The sequence below is a fragment of the Cydia fagiglandana genome, chromosome 7, assembly GCF_963556715.1.
Source record: "Cydia fagiglandana chromosome 7, ilCydFagi1.1, whole genome shotgun sequence".
Classification (NCBI taxonomy): Eukaryota; Metazoa; Arthropoda; class Insecta; order Lepidoptera; family Tortricidae; genus Cydia; species Cydia fagiglandana.
This window is the reverse complement of record NC_085938.1, coordinates 15642083-15663262: the sequence shown is the minus strand read 5'-3', so window position 1 is coordinate 15663262 and position 21180 is coordinate 15642083. Positions and strand designations below refer to the sequence as shown.

At 37.7% G+C, this 21180-nt stretch overlaps 1 protein-coding gene across 1 annotated transcript in view; it reads left to right on the top strand.

Moving 5' to 3' along the window:
* Window positions 1-21180, top strand: part of LOC134666018 (collagen alpha-1(X) chain-like) — a 54692-nt gene that overhangs the window by 15163 nt on the left and 18349 nt on the right. Inside the window, exons 2-3 of the mRNA XM_063523099.1 lie at window positions 7726-7915; window positions 15479-15695. Of these exons, the coding sequence (XP_063379169.1) occupies window positions 7726-7915; window positions 15479-15695 (407 nt within the window). The remainder of the gene's footprint in view (window positions 1-7725; window positions 7916-15478; window positions 15696-21180) is intronic.

The window sequence follows — 21180 nt, the reverse complement described above, 5'->3', positions numbered from 1 at the left end:
GCGACCTTCGTCTGTTTGCCCAGGTGCTTAGCGCCTAGATTAGCGTTCGAAGTTCAGAGAGTGTGTGACATAACCCGATGGCGTCACCTCCACCTTGACACAATAACGACGAAAACATAAACTGTCCATATTACTCCCGCATTCTCTTTGTGACTTATGAATCTTGTGTCATATATGTAAAAATGCCAAAAATATGCTTAAAATATGATTTGGAATTTATTCGAGTTAACGGTGCAACATAAAGTTGTCGACATATGATAAAAACATGGATGTTACATTATCATACGGCAGACGTGCATTTCGCGACTTACAAGGCAATAAATATGTAAATATTGGTTACCTACCTACTGCTAATATATTAAGCTAACTAATATTCTTAAAGAAATACTGAATATCGATAGATAGCAAAGGTTTTTTTACAAGGATGTTATTTTAAGAGGTTGGTATACATTTCTGGTTTCCATTTCCATACCAGATTTATGCTCATTTTAACTTAAAAGTAGACAATTATTAATGACTACTTACAAATTATATTATAAGTTCGTAAAAACACACTTCAGTCGGTACCTACTGTGATAAGATAACCTACAAATAAAAACATATAGACGCAAATTTATATAGCATTATTTAAAACGTCTTCCAAAGAAATAAATACCTAATAAATGACATGAGCATGCACAAGATCCGCTTTATTTATGCATACATGACTAACATATCATAAAGTTGCGGAATATGCGACAGGTTCGCGTGATATTAATAATATGATGAGGCTATGCTCAGGCGTAGCGTCACGAGGAAAACTCATTCCTTCGTTGCCGTGACCAGATTACTGCAGATCAGTTTCTAGCCTAACAATATACTATATTCTCCATTTTAATAACCAAAGGATATACATAGACATCATAAACATATTACCTACTGTGTCTGTGAATTAATTTGTTTAAGGAAATATGTATTATATTTAAACATTACATTATTATTTGAAAGACGTATTATTCCAAAATCATTAGCTATGCATCAGCAGTCAGATAATACACGAACGAATTGATTTTCTTCTTATGACAAGTCAACTTATTGTTAGTGATATTCTAAAATAATTTATCTAAAATCCACGCGTTTATAATCATTACTTCAATAAAGACGCACATGTAGTCTCTGCCCAGAACGAAAGTGTTTTTAAATAATTGGCATAACAAAAGTGTTCTTGGGCAGAATCCGAAAGTTCCTATAAAAATGATTGGGCAGAATAAATATAAATCACGTTTGAAATAGTTCAATATAAATGCCACCGAATATCGAATATTTAGATACAACAAAAGAACCTTAGCTATATGTATAATTCACTAAGTATCTTATTCGAATTCAGTCGAAAGGTTTAGGTTTAACATTGTGCACTCGAGCGTGCGGGTAGTATAAGATAATATATTCGGCAGCCAAGCTTTGTATTTAAACACGGCGAATGTAGGTGTATGGATTTGTGTGCCAAACCATTGTTAGCGAAATTCGCCGATTAAAAATGCGGAATGATCCTTTCACATGCTTCCACGTTCACGGGCCAGAGGCGTAAATAGTTTTGGTGTGAGGTTGTTGTGGCCGATCGGCGGGTTAACCGCATTTTGGGCCAGTCCAGTCGCATGCTTGGATAAGGTCCGATAAACCGATCAGCATATAATATCCTTAGTGCTTTTTTCTTTTGAATGACAAAGCCGTCCACCGAGACAGGTACGCACATCGCATCCTAATGCAGAGCTATTTATATGGACCTCACGCGACGTGAAACATTTTAATACTCTGACTCTGACAAAGGTCTTTGATTGCTGATAACTGAACTTTTGTCCAATTAAAAACAAATTGAATATAATTGTTTTGAAAATGTCCAATTTGGTCAAAGTTGCAAGTAAATTAATTACAACTAATAATAAATAATCTGGTCAACTGTGCTTTAATTTGAACTGTTAATAGCAATATGGATTATCAAATCAAATAGAATCCCATTAATTAGTTACAATCAATTGCTGTCGCTTATTGCTACACAAGTTCCCTTCAGCATCAATTTAGGATTGAAATTTGAAACAGGTTGTTTTTTCAGATGAGGTTATTATAATATAGGTACCCTAACAAAGTGAAATATTGCCTAACTAACTCGGACCAAACCACAAAACTACTGCTACCTGCTAAGTAATAGTACATTATTGTCGAGGCTCGGAAGTAGCTACTTGCAGGCTGAGGATTCGTTTTAAACGGACGACCTTGGGAGTCCGTTTAATTGAATCCGAAGCCAGCAAGTAGCCTTCCAGCCGAGTCATATATAGTGCTTTTCTCAAAAATGGTGCAAGAAATATAAATATCGTAGAAATATTTTACAAAACCAACGTTCTTACGTATATATTTTCACAGAAAAAAGCCATTGCCGCCTTTTATTTTTTTTAATAAAAAAGTAGAAGTGTATTTTTCTGCCGAAAATACGCCAAACTATTTGAGACAACTAAATAGTCGCGGTACTAATCATCTGTTTGGCTGTTTAATGGGCCTGTGCCTTCATTTAATATGGCCATTTCAAATTTTAAAAAGTTTGGAACTCGACAAATAATGGAATTTGTATGCAACATTGCAGTCCCAAAAGCGAGACTGCAATGTTTTTAGCTTTTTAATTTGTGAGTGACCATAAACTACGCGCTTCGCGACCTATTTTTTAAACGGCAAAGTCGACTTTGCCGTCCATTTTTGAGAAAAATAAGATGGTATTACGTTATCATGAAAAACATTGTACATACATCATTTTGATCCTTAAAACTACAAATTCAGAGCTAAAACTCATTGAAACAAAGCCACCGCGAATTTCAGGTTTAGGCAATTCGTCTGTTATAATTTTAAGCTTTTTATCGCGTTTTTTTACGCCGCTTCTTACCACCACCACCATACCACCATCACCATGCTGGTATGGTGTTTTTTCACCATACCAGCTCGTAAAGGCCCTCTCTATCTTTCAAAAACGGATAAGAAGTTTAATTTTTGTTTGTTTAAGTTTAAGTTTTGTTTTGTTTGTTTGTACGCAATTTATTTTAATTAAAATTCTAAATTCTATTAGTTATTAATTGCATAGTGCTATTAGTATACGACTATACGTAGGTTTAAATGTTACAGTCGCCTTCAGATACTTATATCGCAGCGGCGAATTCATAAATATCTGAAAAAAGATTACTTTGCCAAGGTGTTGCACTTTGCATGATCAGATATTTTTCATCACCTTGGCCGCTCCGATATAACTGATAGCAACTGTACCATACAAAACCCGTTTTCAGATATGCTATTTCACCAGTTCAAACTAGTTTTCCTAAATACCTTGGTGAAGACTAAACACTAAGCACACCTCGAGGCGGTATTTTAGCTCAACTGTAGTCACATGATGCAACCACGTTTAAAGAAAACAGAAAATAGTCTTGAAACTGTATAAATAAATATTCTTGAAAATAACTACTAAAGATAAAGTAAACCAGACACAAGGATCTCATACAATGGAAATTTGACATACTTTTATTCCATTTCGCATGTGGCACACGCGTAAGTTGATGTTATCCGCGAAAAAAGAATAAATCGACTGCATGTCTTGTGTCTCAATTTCTTTTTAGCACGTGAAATGCGATAAGTAGGTAACATATTTTTTCCACTTGACACCTCCAAAAATAGCTGGTGACACAACAACCACACGAGGTTTAAAAACGACCCTTACTAATTTACCATTCGTAAAGTTAACATCATGTCAATGCCTTCGTGGCGATAGCAAAAAAAGTTATCGGGCCCGATTCGGGTTTTGAGATCTCGCGATAGACATCTATTAGATATCTTTTAGACATCACCAAGATACGATAACGATATGTTTAAGATCTATCCTGTCAAATTTGACATTTGCGCGATTCTGGATATACTCTTGAACGATTTCCACAGGATATGACTTAGAGATCCAATTCACATCTAATAGATATCTTACTCTATCTAACGTAAAAGTGACATTGGTTGCCCGAATTGCGCTGCAAAAGAGAACTAGTTGATATCGAAACTATAACGTATCTAGAATGGATCTAGTACGTGTCGTCACTTGTGAATATCTTGAAGTTCGAATACGGCAGATCATGTTTAACACGTTCCAAATATATAGAATGAACTAAGATTCGCAAAATTGTAGGTTCCCGATTTATGCGTATTTAAATAATTAGGTCATAAAAAGATTTAGGTTCCACTATGTATTTTCTATTGAAAGTTGACGGAGTTCATGGAAGAATCAATGTCGACAGTTTTGACAAGTACAGACAGTCCGGGAGCGGTTTATAGCGATAAATCATAACAAGAGAATAAGAAACAACTTTTTTCTTTTTTTTTATTATGAATGGGCTTACTCATGGCCACAGACTAGCCGAGGCGTAGACGTGGCCTACGATGGAGCGAGCTCGCCCAGAAGGTGCCTGTTCACTCTTGATTTGAAGGTTGCCGGGTTATAAGAACACGGAAATATAGACGCCGGCAAGGAATTCCATTCCTTGGCAGTGCGCATAAGGAAAGTAGAAGCAAAGCGCTTCGTGCGAATTGGTGGAATATCTACCAAGTAAGGAGTAGGTAAGTTCTTGCCTGAACGGTCCAATAACTTGATAACAGGATAAATAGTAGTAGTATCTTTTTAAATTCCTTGTCATACTCGTAGTTGGTTCTATAACTTATAAGTACCTCCAAGATAATTTAATTTCCCTTCAAATACAAAACCACTAAAAGTTTTGCTTAAGTATAATAAAATAATACGTTATTATTAGTTACCTACCCGAATAACTTACTAGGTACTACAAACTAAGCATAAAATTGATACCAACTAAGAGATAACGCACAGCCTAAACTGCCACAGGATATATTTTAGTATACCCTACGAATTTTAAATATATAAGTACGAATATTAAAATACTCTTCAAAATTTTCAGACCTAAGACAAGTTTTTTTTTTAAATTCGACCCCTCGGGTGGTATTCTACGCGGACCAAGTAGGTAATAAAAAAAACCGGATAAAAAGTTTAACTAATATGGCTACTTTTTCATGCATACAAGTCTTAAATAAAAATGTAATATGAATTTCTATACAAAACATTTATATTTATTTTACGAGCAGTTAAATTTTAGCAACCGCAGGACCTCGAAAGTCTAGAATGACATCATAAAAACACTTCTAAACAATGATATTTAGACATCGATTGAGTAAATGCCCAACCCAAGAAGGCAGTTGAGTAATCCTGACGACTCAGCGAGGCATAATCAATATATTATACAAACTGTTTCTAATCGGGTCGTAAGGTCATTAGGTAGAAATATTGACTGTTGATACTTTTTAACAATCCATTTAATGCTGCCCTTTGAACGTCTCTGATATGTTTTATTTTTATTCAAAAGTAAGCCTTAACGCGTTGAATAATATTTTATTTTCGCAACTTTTCTGTTAAATAGAAACTGAATGTCGTTAGGTTGAAGTTCAGCGGCAGTCTCATCGCTTTATTCAATTTATTGTGCTCTTTGTCGCCTCATAGTGGCTAGATGGCTTCATCTTTTAAAACAGATTATCACTTAACTTATTTTCATAGCACAGTCTGTCTTCATAAATCTGCCCACGACTTAAAGCACTTTGTAAATGCATTAAGATTTTGTTTAACAAATTTTAGTTATATTTTTACATTAAAGCAATTTCATTTTCCCTAAGTAAAAAATCAAGTTTTCTAACTTCTGATTTAACGGTTCTTGTAAATATAATTAGCCTTGTCCTTAGAACTGGTCGCTATAAAAACAGCTGTAGTTAAAATGTAAATGAAACACTTTATTTGTTATTTGTATTCTTGAGCGACGACTGTAATAAACTATTCAAATTAGATATTATACGCAAAAACATTATTGTCGGCATCCCACAAAAAAAATACGGCGCACACTCGTAAACTCAAGCGCCTACCGTCATTATTTAGCAAAGTAGCGGTAATGAAACGCCTCATGGAATAAAACGTTTCCTTGATGTGGTTTTGTTTGTTCATCACTTAACCGTTGTTGATGTTACGTTATAAAGTTACACGTGTGTCATTGGGTTATGTTTACAAACAGGTTTCGTGTATAATAAGCAATTAACATGTCCCTTAATTTATAGCTTGGCTTACAAGATATTTTTAAATCTATTTATAGATACTTAAGTACCTCGTAAGTCGGCCCAAGCCGCATTCATTATTTCAGTGGCGTAGCGTAAACCGATCTAGCCGTAGGCGAAAACCGCATCTATGAGGCCCTTTTCAATGTGTTTTCCCAAGCGAACGCCGCATTCGCCTACGCCAACCTACGAAACAGAATGCAGTGGCGTCCACTGCATATTTTTTTTTGTAAAATACGTAGGCAACTCTGAAAGTTCTTAGAAAAGGCTACTTAGAGATCATATAACAAAAAGAGGCATATTATTTATGAAAATATAACTCTTTATACTTTTTTTGAGGTATATGCAATTTGGTCGTTATCTGTGTTTCTGGATTAATGGCAATTTGGAAATTGTACGTCGAGCGTTATTCCAATTTCGACCTAAGAATTTTTTCGTATTACTATTTATAACGATTTTCATTGTGGGCTCAGCCAACAACAGAGTTACAGTAGGCTTCAGTTATAGTTTCATAATGAAGCCTAGTTCTTGTACGTCTGTTTATTTTTTAAATTACACATTTAATCGCTTTTGTAGTTATTCAACGGATGATCATAGAGAAGCATGTCATTCAAGAGTGACGTCAAAAGTTTACATCGCACAGTTGTGCGGTTAATAAAAAATACTGGCAAAAAATTGTATATCAGTAGTTTTTGATATCCCTCAGTATTCATATGACACTGTTAAAAAAATCTTGCTTAAATTATTTTGTGTCAAAAAAGCTTGAATCCCGATGGGTACCTCATGAATTTCATACAAAACCTCCGAGGACCTAAAATCGCCATACAAAAAAGGCATTGGAAGAATGAGCTGTGTGCGCTTCAGGGTAATCCTATCCTAATGAAAATTTGTACGCGTGGTCAGAAAGAGATAAAGCACGCATTAAAATAAAGAGTAACGTCCTAATTACTTCAGCTTTTTCTATTCTAAACACTTTCAGTTTGCCCCTCGTAAAATATTACTTACGACTAACTAAACTGTGACGCTTACCCGGAGCAATGGCGACATGTTCAAATGAGTTATTTTATTGCTTCAGCGCTATATCTGAGCAAAGAAGCCACGTTAGATTCATTTTTTTAGGGTTCCGTACCCAAAGGGTAAAACGGGACCCTATTACTAAGACTTCGCAGTCCGTCCGTCCGTCCGTCCGTCCGTCTGTCTGTCACCAGGCTGTATCTCACGAACCGTGATAGCTAGACAGTTGAAATTTTCACAGATGATGTATTTCTGTTGCCGCTATAACAACAAATACTAAAAACAGAATAAAATAAAGATTTAAATGGGGCTCCCATACAACAAACGTGATTTTTGACCAAAGTTAAGCAACGTCGGGAGTGGTCAGTACTTGGATGGGTGACCGTATTTTTTTTTTGCTTTTTTTTGTTTTTGTTTTTTTGCAGTATGGTATGGTGGTATGGTGGAGTCCGACTCGCACTTGCCCGGTTTTCTCACAATATCTTAATTCTAGAGATAACCGTTGAAGCAGGAAAGTGGACTTTGTATTTATTTACATTTTTATTGTTCCAGGCATCGTTAGCTTTAATACTAGCTAGCGAGCAAGCTGCAAGTGAAACTACGAACAGTACGAAAACGTCGTCATCAGTCGGGCGGAATGGCCGGCAATACTACGGCCCCGTCGACCAGGGCAACAACGAGGTAGTCGTCGACATCGAGGACGACGAGAAGACGCAGTACTATGAAACCAATTATGATACTAGTAAGCACCTTTTTTATTTAATTCTAAATAGATAACAACATCCTGACCGAAAAAGGTAGGTATATTCTGTCATTGATACAAAAAAAAATTGAACAGTAGGTACTTACTCTTCTTCTGCGATAATTGCGTAAATCACTAAAAGTCTTTTTACATTATTCAAGGAGCACCAAAATAAAAATTCGGCCGAATGTTAAATAGTTAGGCAATGCATTAAGCCACTTTCTATTTAATATTGTCTGTGCCATCGCCTCCAACAAACGTTCACGTACATGATTATTTTCCTACTTCAGATGCGTATGCGCAGTGTTTTTATCAGGCGTTTTTATTTATAACAATTCGATTAGTCTTCGCTAGCAAGTCTTTTTTTTTAATTGCTCTAAATATAAAATAAAATCCCGCTTATCATTTTAATACAATCCATCGCCTATCCCAAACTTTTTCAGTAAGGCACTGGTCCCACCGCGAGCTAGTAAGAGATAAGCTATCGGCTATAAACACGAACAAAAGATAAGCACTCCCGTGTAAATAAAAGAGACACGGCGATATTTATAGTTACTCGCCCAGCGGTGAGCTATAAATATCGCCGTGTCTCTTTTATTTACACGGGAGTGCTTATCTTTTGTTCGTGTTTATAGCCGATAGCTCATAGCTTACTAGCTCGGGGTGGGACCAGTGCCTAAAGTGTTTAAATTGTCGTAGGTACTATTGATAACCGAGCAAGCGAAAGACTCCAACACTAAATCACGAACGTGTGTTACACGAGTGGTTACAAAAGTGGAATCTTAAGAGTTGCGAGGAAAAAATGTACTTAAAACGTTACAAATGTAATCCAAATTGAACGCTATTAAATAAATGTCATTCAAAAACATCAAAGTCAACGCTGACAACTCAACATGAGGAATCAATTTAAAAAAAATTGCATCAACATATCTTGCCAATCTCGTTCTGAATAAAATGAAGATCGGTTTTCGAAGGATAACGACGAGAGCACTGATTTAAACATTAACAAATTTTACACATTAAATACGCGATTAAGTCCCGTTGTACAATTTATTAATGTATAAAGAGAGTGTTTAGGAGGTGGTGTGGTGAAAAGTTAATGAATTAATAATCGCGTAGAGCTTTTCCTACTAGTAAAATGCGATAAAACGATACAGATAGACCCTTTCGTGCAACCATTTAAATAGTTAATAGGTATCAAACGGCAGGTAATGTTAACGTGCGTAACGAAACCCTGTTAGAATCACTAACGAGGCCTAGCTCACGTAATGCAATCTACTGGGGATAAATTAATTGTCGCCCGACTTCACTTAACCGTCATTAATTATTTCGATTTAGTCACATTCACAATATATGAATACCTTGCAATGACATATTGACAAATATTGCTTGGCCATTTAATATATCACTTGTTGCACTTCGTAGCAAAAAAAATTAACTTTTTATTAAGGTTATTCATTATGGGAATACTATAATACTACCGAAATCCGCAAAACTAATACAACACAATTAATGAAATTATATGTATAAAAAATATAATATTATATAATAAGTAGGTTAGTGTGAAGATGATATGTTGACCTCCTTTACAATCTTTGCATACCTACTTGTATGATTAGGTGATTTCTGGTAGTTGCTTAGCAATGTTGTTTACATGTCTTTTGTCACTTGACGCGATATAGAAAATATATGAAGTATTGTTATGATTTTAAACAAGCTTTTAATTACCGTATAAATAGTACTTCCGTTATACATGAAGAAGTTTCCTGCACCGCAGTGAAACAAACTTCATATGGTAGCAGAGTGAAAAAGGGAAATGTAAAATCTCCACGAAAAATACGGAAATACGAAAAAGGGTATGTCAACTATACGTATTAAAGTGGGCTTAGAAGCTCTAGATAAAGAAAATTATGATACATGGCGCATACACGCCAAGGCGTACTTAATTAAAAATAAATTATGGAAGCATGTATCGGAAACTCTTAAAGCAGACGCTACACAAGCCGAACTCGACGCAGATGAACTGGCGAAGTCAGAATTAATGCTATTAATAGCACCATCGGAGCTTAGACAAGTCAAAAACTGCAAATTTGCAAAAGATGTCTGGACCACCCTCGAATCCATATATGCTAGTAAGGGTCCCGCCAGGAAGGCTACTCTCTTAAAGCAATTAATACTAGCGAAACTTGAAGAAGGTGATGACGTACGAGAGCACCTAAAGAAAATAATGAACACAGTTGATAAATTAAAAGATATGGATATTGACATCAACAGTGACTTACTTTCAATTATGATGCTGTACAGCCTTTCTTCCGATTACGAAAACTTCAGAACTGCTATAGAGTCTCAAGACTCATTGCCTACTCCTGAAAAGCTAAAAATTAAAATAATCGAAGAGAGTGAAGCTCGTCGACGTGATGTCCCCAGCACTAGTAATTCCAACAGCACTGAAGAAGCATTCTACGCATTTTGCAAGATCTGTAAAAAGAAAGGCCACGATACGTCAAAATGCTGGTCGAAAAATAAAAATAATACTAGCAAGAAAAATAGAAAACCTAAGAACAGTTCCTGCAAAGCTAACAAAAGCGAAACGAACCTCTACAGTTGCTACTTAATTAATGAAAAAGCAAAAACAAGTTGGATTCTAGACAGTGGATGCACATCACACATGACATATTCGGACAAGCCCTTTACCAATATTAAAAATACTTCAAAAACATTACGATTGGCGTCAAAAGACCAAACTGCAGAGATAAAAGGATCAGGACCTGCTTTGATTGAAATTAAGGAAGGAAAAATTGCCTTAACTGATGCACTATACGTACCAAGCCTGTGCGCTAACCTCCTATCTGTTGGAAAAATGACTGATAAGGGATTAACTGTCTTATTTACAAAGACGAAAGCAATAATTAAAGATCACAAGCGAAGAGTACAAATGATAGCAATCAGAGACGATGATGGCCTGTACTATTTGAAAACTAAAAACAATGATGTTGTCAGAGCCAACAATGCTGCAGAATCTGATGATAATAATAATGATCGAAAACAAGATAAGTCTACAGATATCATGAAATGGCACTGCAAAATGGGACACATGAATGAAAAAGACCTGAAGCTAGCCTTAAATAATGAAAGCCTGATTGGATTAAATTTTGACAGTAATAGCTCTTTGGGTGAATGTGAAATATGCGTACAAGGAAAACTTACCAGAACTCCCAGCAAACCAAGTGACAAGAAAATGTCACGTACGACTCAACGTCTTGAAATCGTCCATAGTGACGTTTGCGGTCCATTCAAACAACCTTCGCTGAACGGCAATAAATACATTGTAACCTTCATCGATGACTATAGTAGATATTGCCGAGTATATTTCATTAAAAATAAAAGCGAAGTGCTGCAGAAATTTGAAGAATATAAAGCAGAAGTCGAGAACTACACAGAAAACAAAATAAAATGCCTACAGAGCGATAATGGTACTGAATACCGGAACCAAAAATTCGACTCATTTTTGAAGAAACACGGTATAGCAAGAAGGTTATCCGCTCCATATACTGCTCACCAGAATGGAATTGCTGAAAGAAAAAATAGAACACTACTCGAAAAAGCAAGATGTATGATGTTGGAATCTAAAGCCCCCATGTGTCTATGGGCAGAGGCAGTATATACAGCAAATTATTTGTCTAACCGGAGCATAAATCAAAGTATCGATAACCAAACACCATTTGAAAGATGGGTAGGAAGGAAACCCTGCGTACACCATCTATATATTTTTGGTGCTAAAGCTTTTGTCCTTAAGAAAGGGAAACGTGACAGCAAATTTTCTTCTAAGGCATTACCTGGAATGTTCGCAGGCTATTCTGAAGTTTCTAAAGCGTTCAGGATCTATGTTCCGTCAAAGAAGAGAACAATGATATCCAAAGATGTTCGTATTCTGAACAAGAAGTTCTACGAAAATGGACAAGATTCTCCTAACCTCTCACCTTTACATGGACAAAACAAACACGAGTTATTCTATGACTTCGAAAATGATGTCAATAGTGATCCTATAGAAAATCATGATGACCTGAATGAAAATGAACCATTTTACGATACCGTTGAGATCGAAGAGAACGGAGAAAATGTAAATGGATTTGACAACGAGGCAGATGATAATATAGTAAATCATGACTATCATGAGGCAGAACCAGAACTTGTTGTGGATGTCGATGCATCAGTCCATGCACCAGAGGAAGTAGAAGCACGAAGGACATACAATCTTCGTGATAGATCGCGCATAGAAACACCAAGAGTATTAGAGGATTATGTTTTGGCAGCTATGAATATCGATAACGAAACAGAACCTCAAACATTTAAAGATGCTATGATCAGCAAAGATAAAGCGAAATGGTTAGAGGCCATGCAAAGTGAAATGCAATCGCTGGATGAAATGCGAACTTGGGAACTCGTCGATCCGCCCAAAAATCGCAAACCACTTTCGTGCAAATGGGTCTACAAAATTAAAAACAATCCAGACGGCACTATTGAACGTTACAAGGCCAGGCTGGTGGTAAAAGGTTTTTTGCAGAAACCAGGCATAGATTACCAAAAGACCTTTAGTCCAGTCGCTCGCCTCAGTACCATAAGAGCTGTTTTAGGGATGGCAGCTCAAGAAAACCTGGTTCTTCAACAGTTTGATGTATCAACTGCATTCCTGAATGGTGATGTCAAAGAAGACATATTTATGAAGCAACCAGAAGGATTCACTGATGGTACAAATAAAGTCTGCAAACTTAAAAGAAGCTTGTACGGACTAAAACAGGCTCCACTATGCTGGAACGCTTGCATATCGGAATACCTCATAAACTCAGGTTTTACCCAGAGCAAGAAAGATCCCTGCCTGTACATGCGTGATAAAGTGTTGATTGCACTTTACGTAGATGACGGTTTAGTGGCTTCAGCCAATGAAGCATCTGGAAGAAAATTCATTGAGGAGTTAAGAAATAGATTTAAAATAACTACTAAACCGGCGTCTTACTTTCTGGGGCTGGAGATTAACAAAACCAAAGAAGGTAATATCACGCTAAACCAGAGTAAATATACAGAGAAAATACTCCGTAAATTCGGAATGGATAACTGCAAAGCAGTGCCAACCCCGGCAGTAAAAATTAATAAAGACGAAGAAGAAGAAGATGATGACAATATAGTTTTTCCTTACCGTCAAGCCGTGGGAGCTCTAGCGTATCTAATGGTCGCTACAAGGCCAGATATAAGCTATGCAGTTAGTGTTGCCTCAAGGAACTTGGAAAAACCAACTAGTCTCGACGTAATGAGAGTAAAACGAATTCTTAGGTACCTCAAAGGTACAGTAAATAAAGGATTGGTTTTTTCAGCCAGCCGGGACAAGAAGTTGATATGCTTCAGTGACGCTGATTTCGGTGGCGACTCGTCTACGGGCCACTCAACATCAGGGATGATTTTCTTATTCAATGGTCCCATAATGTGGAAAAGCCAGAAGCAACCGACCGTCGCTATCTCGTCAACAGAATCTGAACTGGTAGCATTAACGGAAACTGCGAGAGAAGCGTTATGGCTTAAAGAACTCCTAGAAGAGTTGACTGGATTCATTGAAAAACCAACCATTTATGTGGACAATGAATCAACAATTAAGCTTTCCGAGAATCCGCCTTACGAGTTCCACAAGAGGACGAAACATATACGAATTAAACACTTCTTTATCAGAGAGTGCTTACAGAATGGCGACTTCGTTCTTAAGCAAGTCTCATCTGAACTACAATTAGCGGACATGTTTACCAAGCCATTGTTTGGACCAAGGCTAACAACGTTAAGCAAAAGAATTGGACTTCAAGACTTGTAAAGGAAAAAAAAGTATTGTGGATGTGAAGATGATATGTTGACCTCCTTTACAATCTTTGCATACCTACTTGTATGATTAGGTGATTTCTGGTAGTTGCTTAGCAATGTTGTTTACATGTCTTTTGTCACTTGACGCGATATAGAAAATATATGAAGTATTGTTATGATTTTAAACAAGCTTTTAATTACCGTATAAATAGTACTTCCGTTATACATGAAGAAGTTTCCTGCACCGCAGTGAAACAAACTTCATAGTTAGTAGATAGGTACCTAATTTGACTACAATTTTATTCGTGTCCCGTAAAAAATCTAAAATACTTCACCCTAATGTAGGTAAGTAGGTAGGTACAATATTATACATGCTGATGCCAGCATCTTTGGTACGAATGTACGAAATAGCGGGTACCATTTGCAAATGTATTTATTTTAATTTTTATGTTGTGTAGGTGCCTACATTTAATTTATTATTGAATTTTTAACGTACAATTGTTCTCTCATACAATACACGGAGCTTAGTTTACCAATACGCGCTCTCAATAAAGATAAAGGAAAAAAAATGTAAGGCTTTGAAATAAATATATCACTGAATTGTCGTCCTTGAGATCTAGATTTACTGCCAAGTTTCTAAAGGATAGAAAGTGGCTTTTATATGGACTCATTCGACGAAAATCTGAACGTTCTGGGTAATTTCTCGAGCGTTAAATGTTCGAGAAAATCGAGAATAGGGACTTTGTTTGCTGCCTTTTACTGAGAGCGGTTATTGATTTCGAATGAGTACTTTACTGTAGTATCTTTATTTAGAGAAGGTAATAAATACGCAACGTATAGGTACGCAGTTAGAAATGAACTTAGTGTGTAACTATTTTTACAAGTACCTATTTAAAAGATGTAGAGCATTTCTAATTAACGAAACATCATTCTTGTACAGTCATCAGCAATAGTATCTTACACAACTAGGGCCGCAAAAATATGTGACACGTTCTTATTTGGAGCGCAATAAGAGCGCGTCATATATTTTTGCGGCCCTAGTTGTGTAAGATACTATTGCTGATGACTGTACCTACATAAATGTTGCATTCAAATAACTAATAAGTAGGTAAGGCTATAAATTATATGAAATAGATAAATAAATAGATGCTTGTATTTGAACCTCGTCTTTTTCCAATGATCCTGACCGAATTTTTAGTCATCAGTATTTTTTTGGGAATAATTTTTTCTGCTATAACCGAGGTGAACCCACGATTTTTAACCACCACATCCAAATTAATTAAATATTTACCAAGGCCTCAAGTGACCTCTTCAATAACCTCTAGGCCACTCGGCCAGGGCGGCACGCGTCCTATTCTTGAGTATGGCGTCTAACCTTTTAAAAATGGTATTTTTAAAAGGTTAGACGCCATTGATCTTACTTTTTACGTGCAGTAGTACACGCTTGCACATTTTATCTGATGATCTCGTCTCGACTTAGATATTTTGGTATATCGAGAGAGATGGTGCTGCCATGCTTAACAACTACACAAGCTTACTAGCAAGTAGAAATCCTTCCAAAGCTCCAGCCACCTGCCTGGAGCCTTGTGGAGAAGACAGGCTCTGGACAGGGACGCATGGGAGACCCATATGCCAAGGGCAACCAGACAAAACGTCTGCGGAGAAAAGCTAGCAATAAGTAAGAAATCCTTCAAATTATTAATAAATGATATCTAATTCCAGGCGCATACGGTTTCGGTTACGACGTGGGCCCGAGCGGTCAGTTCCACCACGAGAACCGCGGCCCAGACGGCGTCACATACGGCTGTTACGGCTACGTGGACCCGGACGGCGTGCTGCGCGCCACCCACTACGTCGCCGACAGCCATGGTTACCGCGTCATAGAGCCCGAGAAACCTGTCGAGGTGTTCCCCGACGAGAAACACGAGTATGACGAAAAGTGAGTAAACAAAAATAAAGCATTACAATGGCTACCTCGACCCGGACGGCGGTCTACGTATAAGTACTGCATTGTTGAGCTCGAGTATGAGGGTATGAGGGAGTATGAAAAGTGAATACCTATCTACCGTAAGAATTTAAACAGGAATAGAGCATTACCCGGGACTATTGCGTACAACGACCCCGCGAGTATTTTCTTCTATTACTGTTCTTTCTGCATTAGCATTATTCTTAGCATATTTTGAGTCATGGAAAATTTAACTCTTATAATTACTTAAAGGTAATACAGTGTGTGTCGGACCAAGGGGCTTTAAATCCAGGGCTTGATTTTACTCGCTAAACTAAGCTACTTTTACTATGGGACCAACCCTCAAATCGGGGAAAATTTTTGGCTTTTCCATAGAAAGCATCGACATCTGATCAGCCAAAATGTTGAAAAAGTAAAAAAAAATTGGGGATTTCGGGGTTGGTCCCATAGTAAAAGTAGCTCAGTTTAGCGAGTAGAATCAAGCCCTGGATTTAAAGCCCCATGGTCAGACACACACTGTATATAAAATTCGTGTTTGAACGGGGAAACGCGGTGTCCACATCCGTAGAAAGCTGACGAGGCCTTCGTTGAGATTTGAATCGGCTTGCTTATAAATTATAATTATTTGAGATACATATAAGTCGAGTTTATTGCCCGATTCGAACTTTAAGATACGTCAATTAATAGATCTAGAAACGATATGGATTAGATATGTCAGTGACAAAAGTGACGCTTTTGTTTGAAGAAATGTCACATTTGACACTGACATATCTAATCCATATCGTTTCTAGATCTATTAATTGACGTATCTTAAAGTTCGAATCGGGCCGATATACCTACTAAGGAATGCAGAAGAAAAACGTATTGTCTACTACTTACAACGCGCGTGTTTAGACTTAGTCCGTCAAATAAATTATAATTAATGTCCCTTTGTTCTTACAAATCCTACAATTAAGGAAAAAGCTTTTGGGTCGCTCAATAGCTTTGCCCGCGTTTCATCCTTCTGATGGAAATTTAGCCTGTGATCACTTTAAAATTAAGATAGGTACATCAGCCGTAATCCATTTACAGAACATAAGTAAAATGCTTTTTTAATTATAATTGGAGGAAATGCAATGAAAACAGTTCAACAAAGAGGTTGCAATTTCCATTTGTATATAAAATTGTCACGTACGATAGGTAAATACTTGTAAAAGCGAGCAATCAGAGCCCGCGGCTGCCAGATAACAATAGGGAAAGATTTACCGAGCTCTGATCTGACTCGCTGCAGATTAAAATAGCAATCAAAATCAATTAATACCTAGGTACCAGTATTTTTCTCTGTTAAACACAAACCCAAATAAATCTGTTTAACATTATGAAAAGTAAATCCACGTCATAAAATAACCAACATTCATGCTAAAATATTTACTGCCGCAAACGTTTTAATAACTAAATTCCGCAAGGAAATTCGCATCCAAATTTTCGTCAATATACTCGCATAGAGATTGTCGAGATTAAAATATAAATAAAAGGAACAACGGACGGGTTGAGAAACCGCAGCAGACGGAAATTCGACGTCAAATTTCCTCAGAACTTTCGCGTCATTTCTTCATCTCCAGTTGAGCAGATTTCGTTTGTCGGCATACACCCCGCAAATCTTTTATTCTTCGAACAAAAGATTTACGGCGAGATTTCTTATTAACTTGTCTGTGCAATGGCTTTGTAAAGAAGTCGAGCATGAAAGGGATCTAAACCTAAATAGTTTTCTACTTATATATTAAGAGCAATGGCTTTTAGATAGCCTCCCTCCATTTCTTTTCTATTCAAATATTTATCGTTATTTACCCCTTTAAGGTCGTTTCTCAAAAAGTTGGCACCGCCAGGTTAAAATTTATGTTTTTCAAAAAATTTGCATTTTCGCATTTTTTTTATTGGGGTCGTTAAAAGGCACCTTAAACTATTAGAAAATGTGGAAGGGAAGCAATTCCTTCAATTAGTGTAGAAGATATAGGCGTTTGAAATTCAGGTGAATGATATCAAGGACAGGTGAAAGATATTTTGTCTCCAGGTTATCGATAGTAGAAGCAGGTTATCGAGAAATAAGTACAAATTCCAATGAAAATATTGACAGGTTATCGAGAGGCGTCATTAACCTGTGTCCGTTGCCGTTAACCTGGTTTCTTGTCATCATTCACCTGTAATGAGTGTCATCCACCTGTCCACCACATCATTTTCAATGCCTTCTAAAAATAATCGCAAAATGTGTAATCTTCGATAAAAATTCGACCTTATTGTCCACCACGATGATTAAAATTTTGGATTCTGACCCACTTCACCTTCGATTCGATTCCTAATTTAACAACAAGTTTCTGTGAATAAGTAAACATTCAATCTTGCTGTATATTCACCCTGGCAGTAGGTACCTAGTAGAACTCAGGTTTGGTGCAACATAGACACACGCTGTTTTGGTCATCCAACACGTCTTGATGAGCACTTGGAAGTGCAGTACCAAAGATAGAGCTGATGCTGAACCCTCGCAGTACCTACTGGAACTCAGATTTGATGCAACATAGACACACGCTGTTTTGGTCAATCGACACGTCTTGATGAGGACTTGGGAGGGCAGTACCCAAGATAGAGCTGATGCTGAACCCTCGCAGCACCTAGTGGAACTCAGGTTTGGTGCAACATAGACACACGCTGTTTTAGTCATCCCACACGTCTTGATGAGCACTTGGAAAAGTGGTACCCAAGATAGAGCTGATGCTGAACCCTCGCAGTGCCTAGTGGAACTCAGGTTTGGTGCAACATAGACACACGCTGTTTTGGTCATTCGACAGGTCTTGATGAGGACTTGGGAGACCAGTACCTAAGATAGAGCTGATCATGAACCCTCGCAGTACCTACTGGAACTCAGGTTTGATGCAACATAGACACATGCTGTTTTGGTCATTCGACACGTCTTAATGAGCACTTGGGAGAGCAGTACCCAAGATAGAGCTGATACTGAACCCTCGCAGCACCTAGTGGATCTCAGGCTTGGTGCAACATAGACACACGCTGTTTGGGTCATCCAACACGTCTTGATGAGCACTTGGAAAAGTGGTACCCAAGATAGAGCTGATGCTGAACCCTCGCAGTACCTAGTGGAACTTAGGTTTGGTGCAACATAGACACACGCTGTTTTGGTCATTCGATACGTCTTGATGAGCACTTGGGAGAGCAGTACCCAAGATAGATCTGATGATGAACCCTCGCAGTACCTACTGGAACTCAGGTTTGATGCAACACAGAGACATGCTGTTTTGGTCATTCGACACGTCTTGATGAGCACTTGGGAGAGCAGTACCCAAGATAGAGCTGATGCTGAACCCTCGCAGCACCAAGTGGAACTCAGGTTTGGTGCAACATAGACACACGCTGTTTTGGTCATCCAACACGACTTGATGAGCACTTGGAAAAATAGTACCCAAGATAGAGCTGATGCTGATCCCTCGCAGTACCTAGTGGAACTCAGGTTTGGTGCAACATAGAGACATGCTGTTTTGGTCATTCGACACGTCTTGATGAGCACTTGGGAGAGCAGTACCCAAAATAGAGCTGATGCTGAACCCTCGCAGTACCTAGTGGAACTCAGGTTTGATGCAAGGTCAGGTCAGGTCAGGTCCGGATTCAGGTTCAGATAAGAACCGGGATCCAGGTCCAGGTCCGACTTCGGGTTTGAGTCATGGTCCGGGTCCGAGTCACAGTCCCGGTCCGAGTCCGGGCCCGAGTCTGGTTCCGGGTCCCAGCCCCAGTCCCAATCCAAGGCGAAATCTAAATCGCCAAACGTGTACTATGCGTTGTTGAAGAGTTCTGTTCTGATCATCATCAGCAGTTCCACTTCATCAAATGCGACAATTTTTAATGAAAATGCTTGATTTTCTGATGAAAATCCAAAAGTCACTATACGCATGCCTTTAAGATTTGAGGAGTTCCCTCGATTCCTCATGGATGCCATCATCAGAACTCGAGATTGACAAAAATGTGGCTTAAAAACTTAACTTGCTTAACAAACATAACGAAGAGGACAAATCGCCAAACGTGAACTATGCGTCGTTGAAGAGTTCCGTTCTGATCTTCATCAGCAGTTCCACTTCATCAAATGTCACTTTTGTGAATGTATATGCTTGATTTGTAAATGAAAACACAAAAATCACTATATATATGCCTTTAAGATTTGAGGAGTTCCCTCGATTCTTCATGGATCCCATCATCAGAACTGGGTTTTGACAAAAACGGGACCAATCTGTATGGATATACATACAATGAAAAAAAAAATTCTAAATCGGTCAGGTAACCAAACGTTAAGCATTAAGATTTCAGATTATCATCATCATTCGCTTGCCCTTGCCCCATTCATTTGGGGTTGACGCAGCATGTCTTTTTCTTTTCATCCATACCTCTCTCTCTCGCCCGTCATCTCATCACACAATAAACAAAATGAGCATGTTTTCACCTTTTTATAAAACATTTTAATATATGTCTAAAACTAAAAACCCTCATAAGGTACCTTTTTCCGTGGGACGTCACAAATCTAGTTTGAGTATATGTAACGTGGATTTTAAATAGTTATCGATCACCTGTCATATGGCAGGTGAATGACGCTTCATTCACCTGCCATTGCATCGTTCACCTGACTTTTTTGGACAGGTTAACGAGACTTAAGACAAAAGTACACAAATTTCAATAATATGCAGCTTTAACGGACAGGATAGTTATTATTCCTAAATTAACTCACAAAAGCGATATAACCGCTATGTAATTATATAGTTACGAGTATTAGTTGTGGTATCAGTGACATTAACCTGCCGCAAAATCTCATCCACCTGGCAGTTTTAGCCAGGTGGACTATATGCAGGTGATGGGGAAAATGGCAGTTATATCGCGAATACACAAAATGTATTAGCTTGATGAACTCCATACTTAGGCATATAAAACTAAACTATTGTTTACGTTACATATCTTGATAGTAATGCTATAGGTTACATAATTAGCAAGATATCGGCGCCAGGATAAAGAGCACTTACCCATTACAAACTCCAATTTCCGATACTTTGTCGTTTGTGTTTTATTTGCGAAGCACAATAACCACGTCTTCGTCCTACCAGGTGATAGCTGATGAGTGACGGCTTCGGCTCGTGCAGAGTGAGACGGGATAGGTGCAGTAGGGGTTATACAATCGTCGTGAACGTGACGCGCCAGGTGACTGTTAAGAATTGCCTTGGACAAACTTTGAAGCCGAATAACTTAAAATATAAGTATAATATTGTTATGCGATAGTAATACTTTAAAAGTTAAGGATATATGTTAATAAAATACGGTAATAACGTTAAATTAAGTTAATCATTTGTGTGGTTTTCATAGCTCGGAACATCAGTACCTCGCGTTGGGACACGGCAGGTTAACGGATAAACGTAGTTACAATATTTTTTTT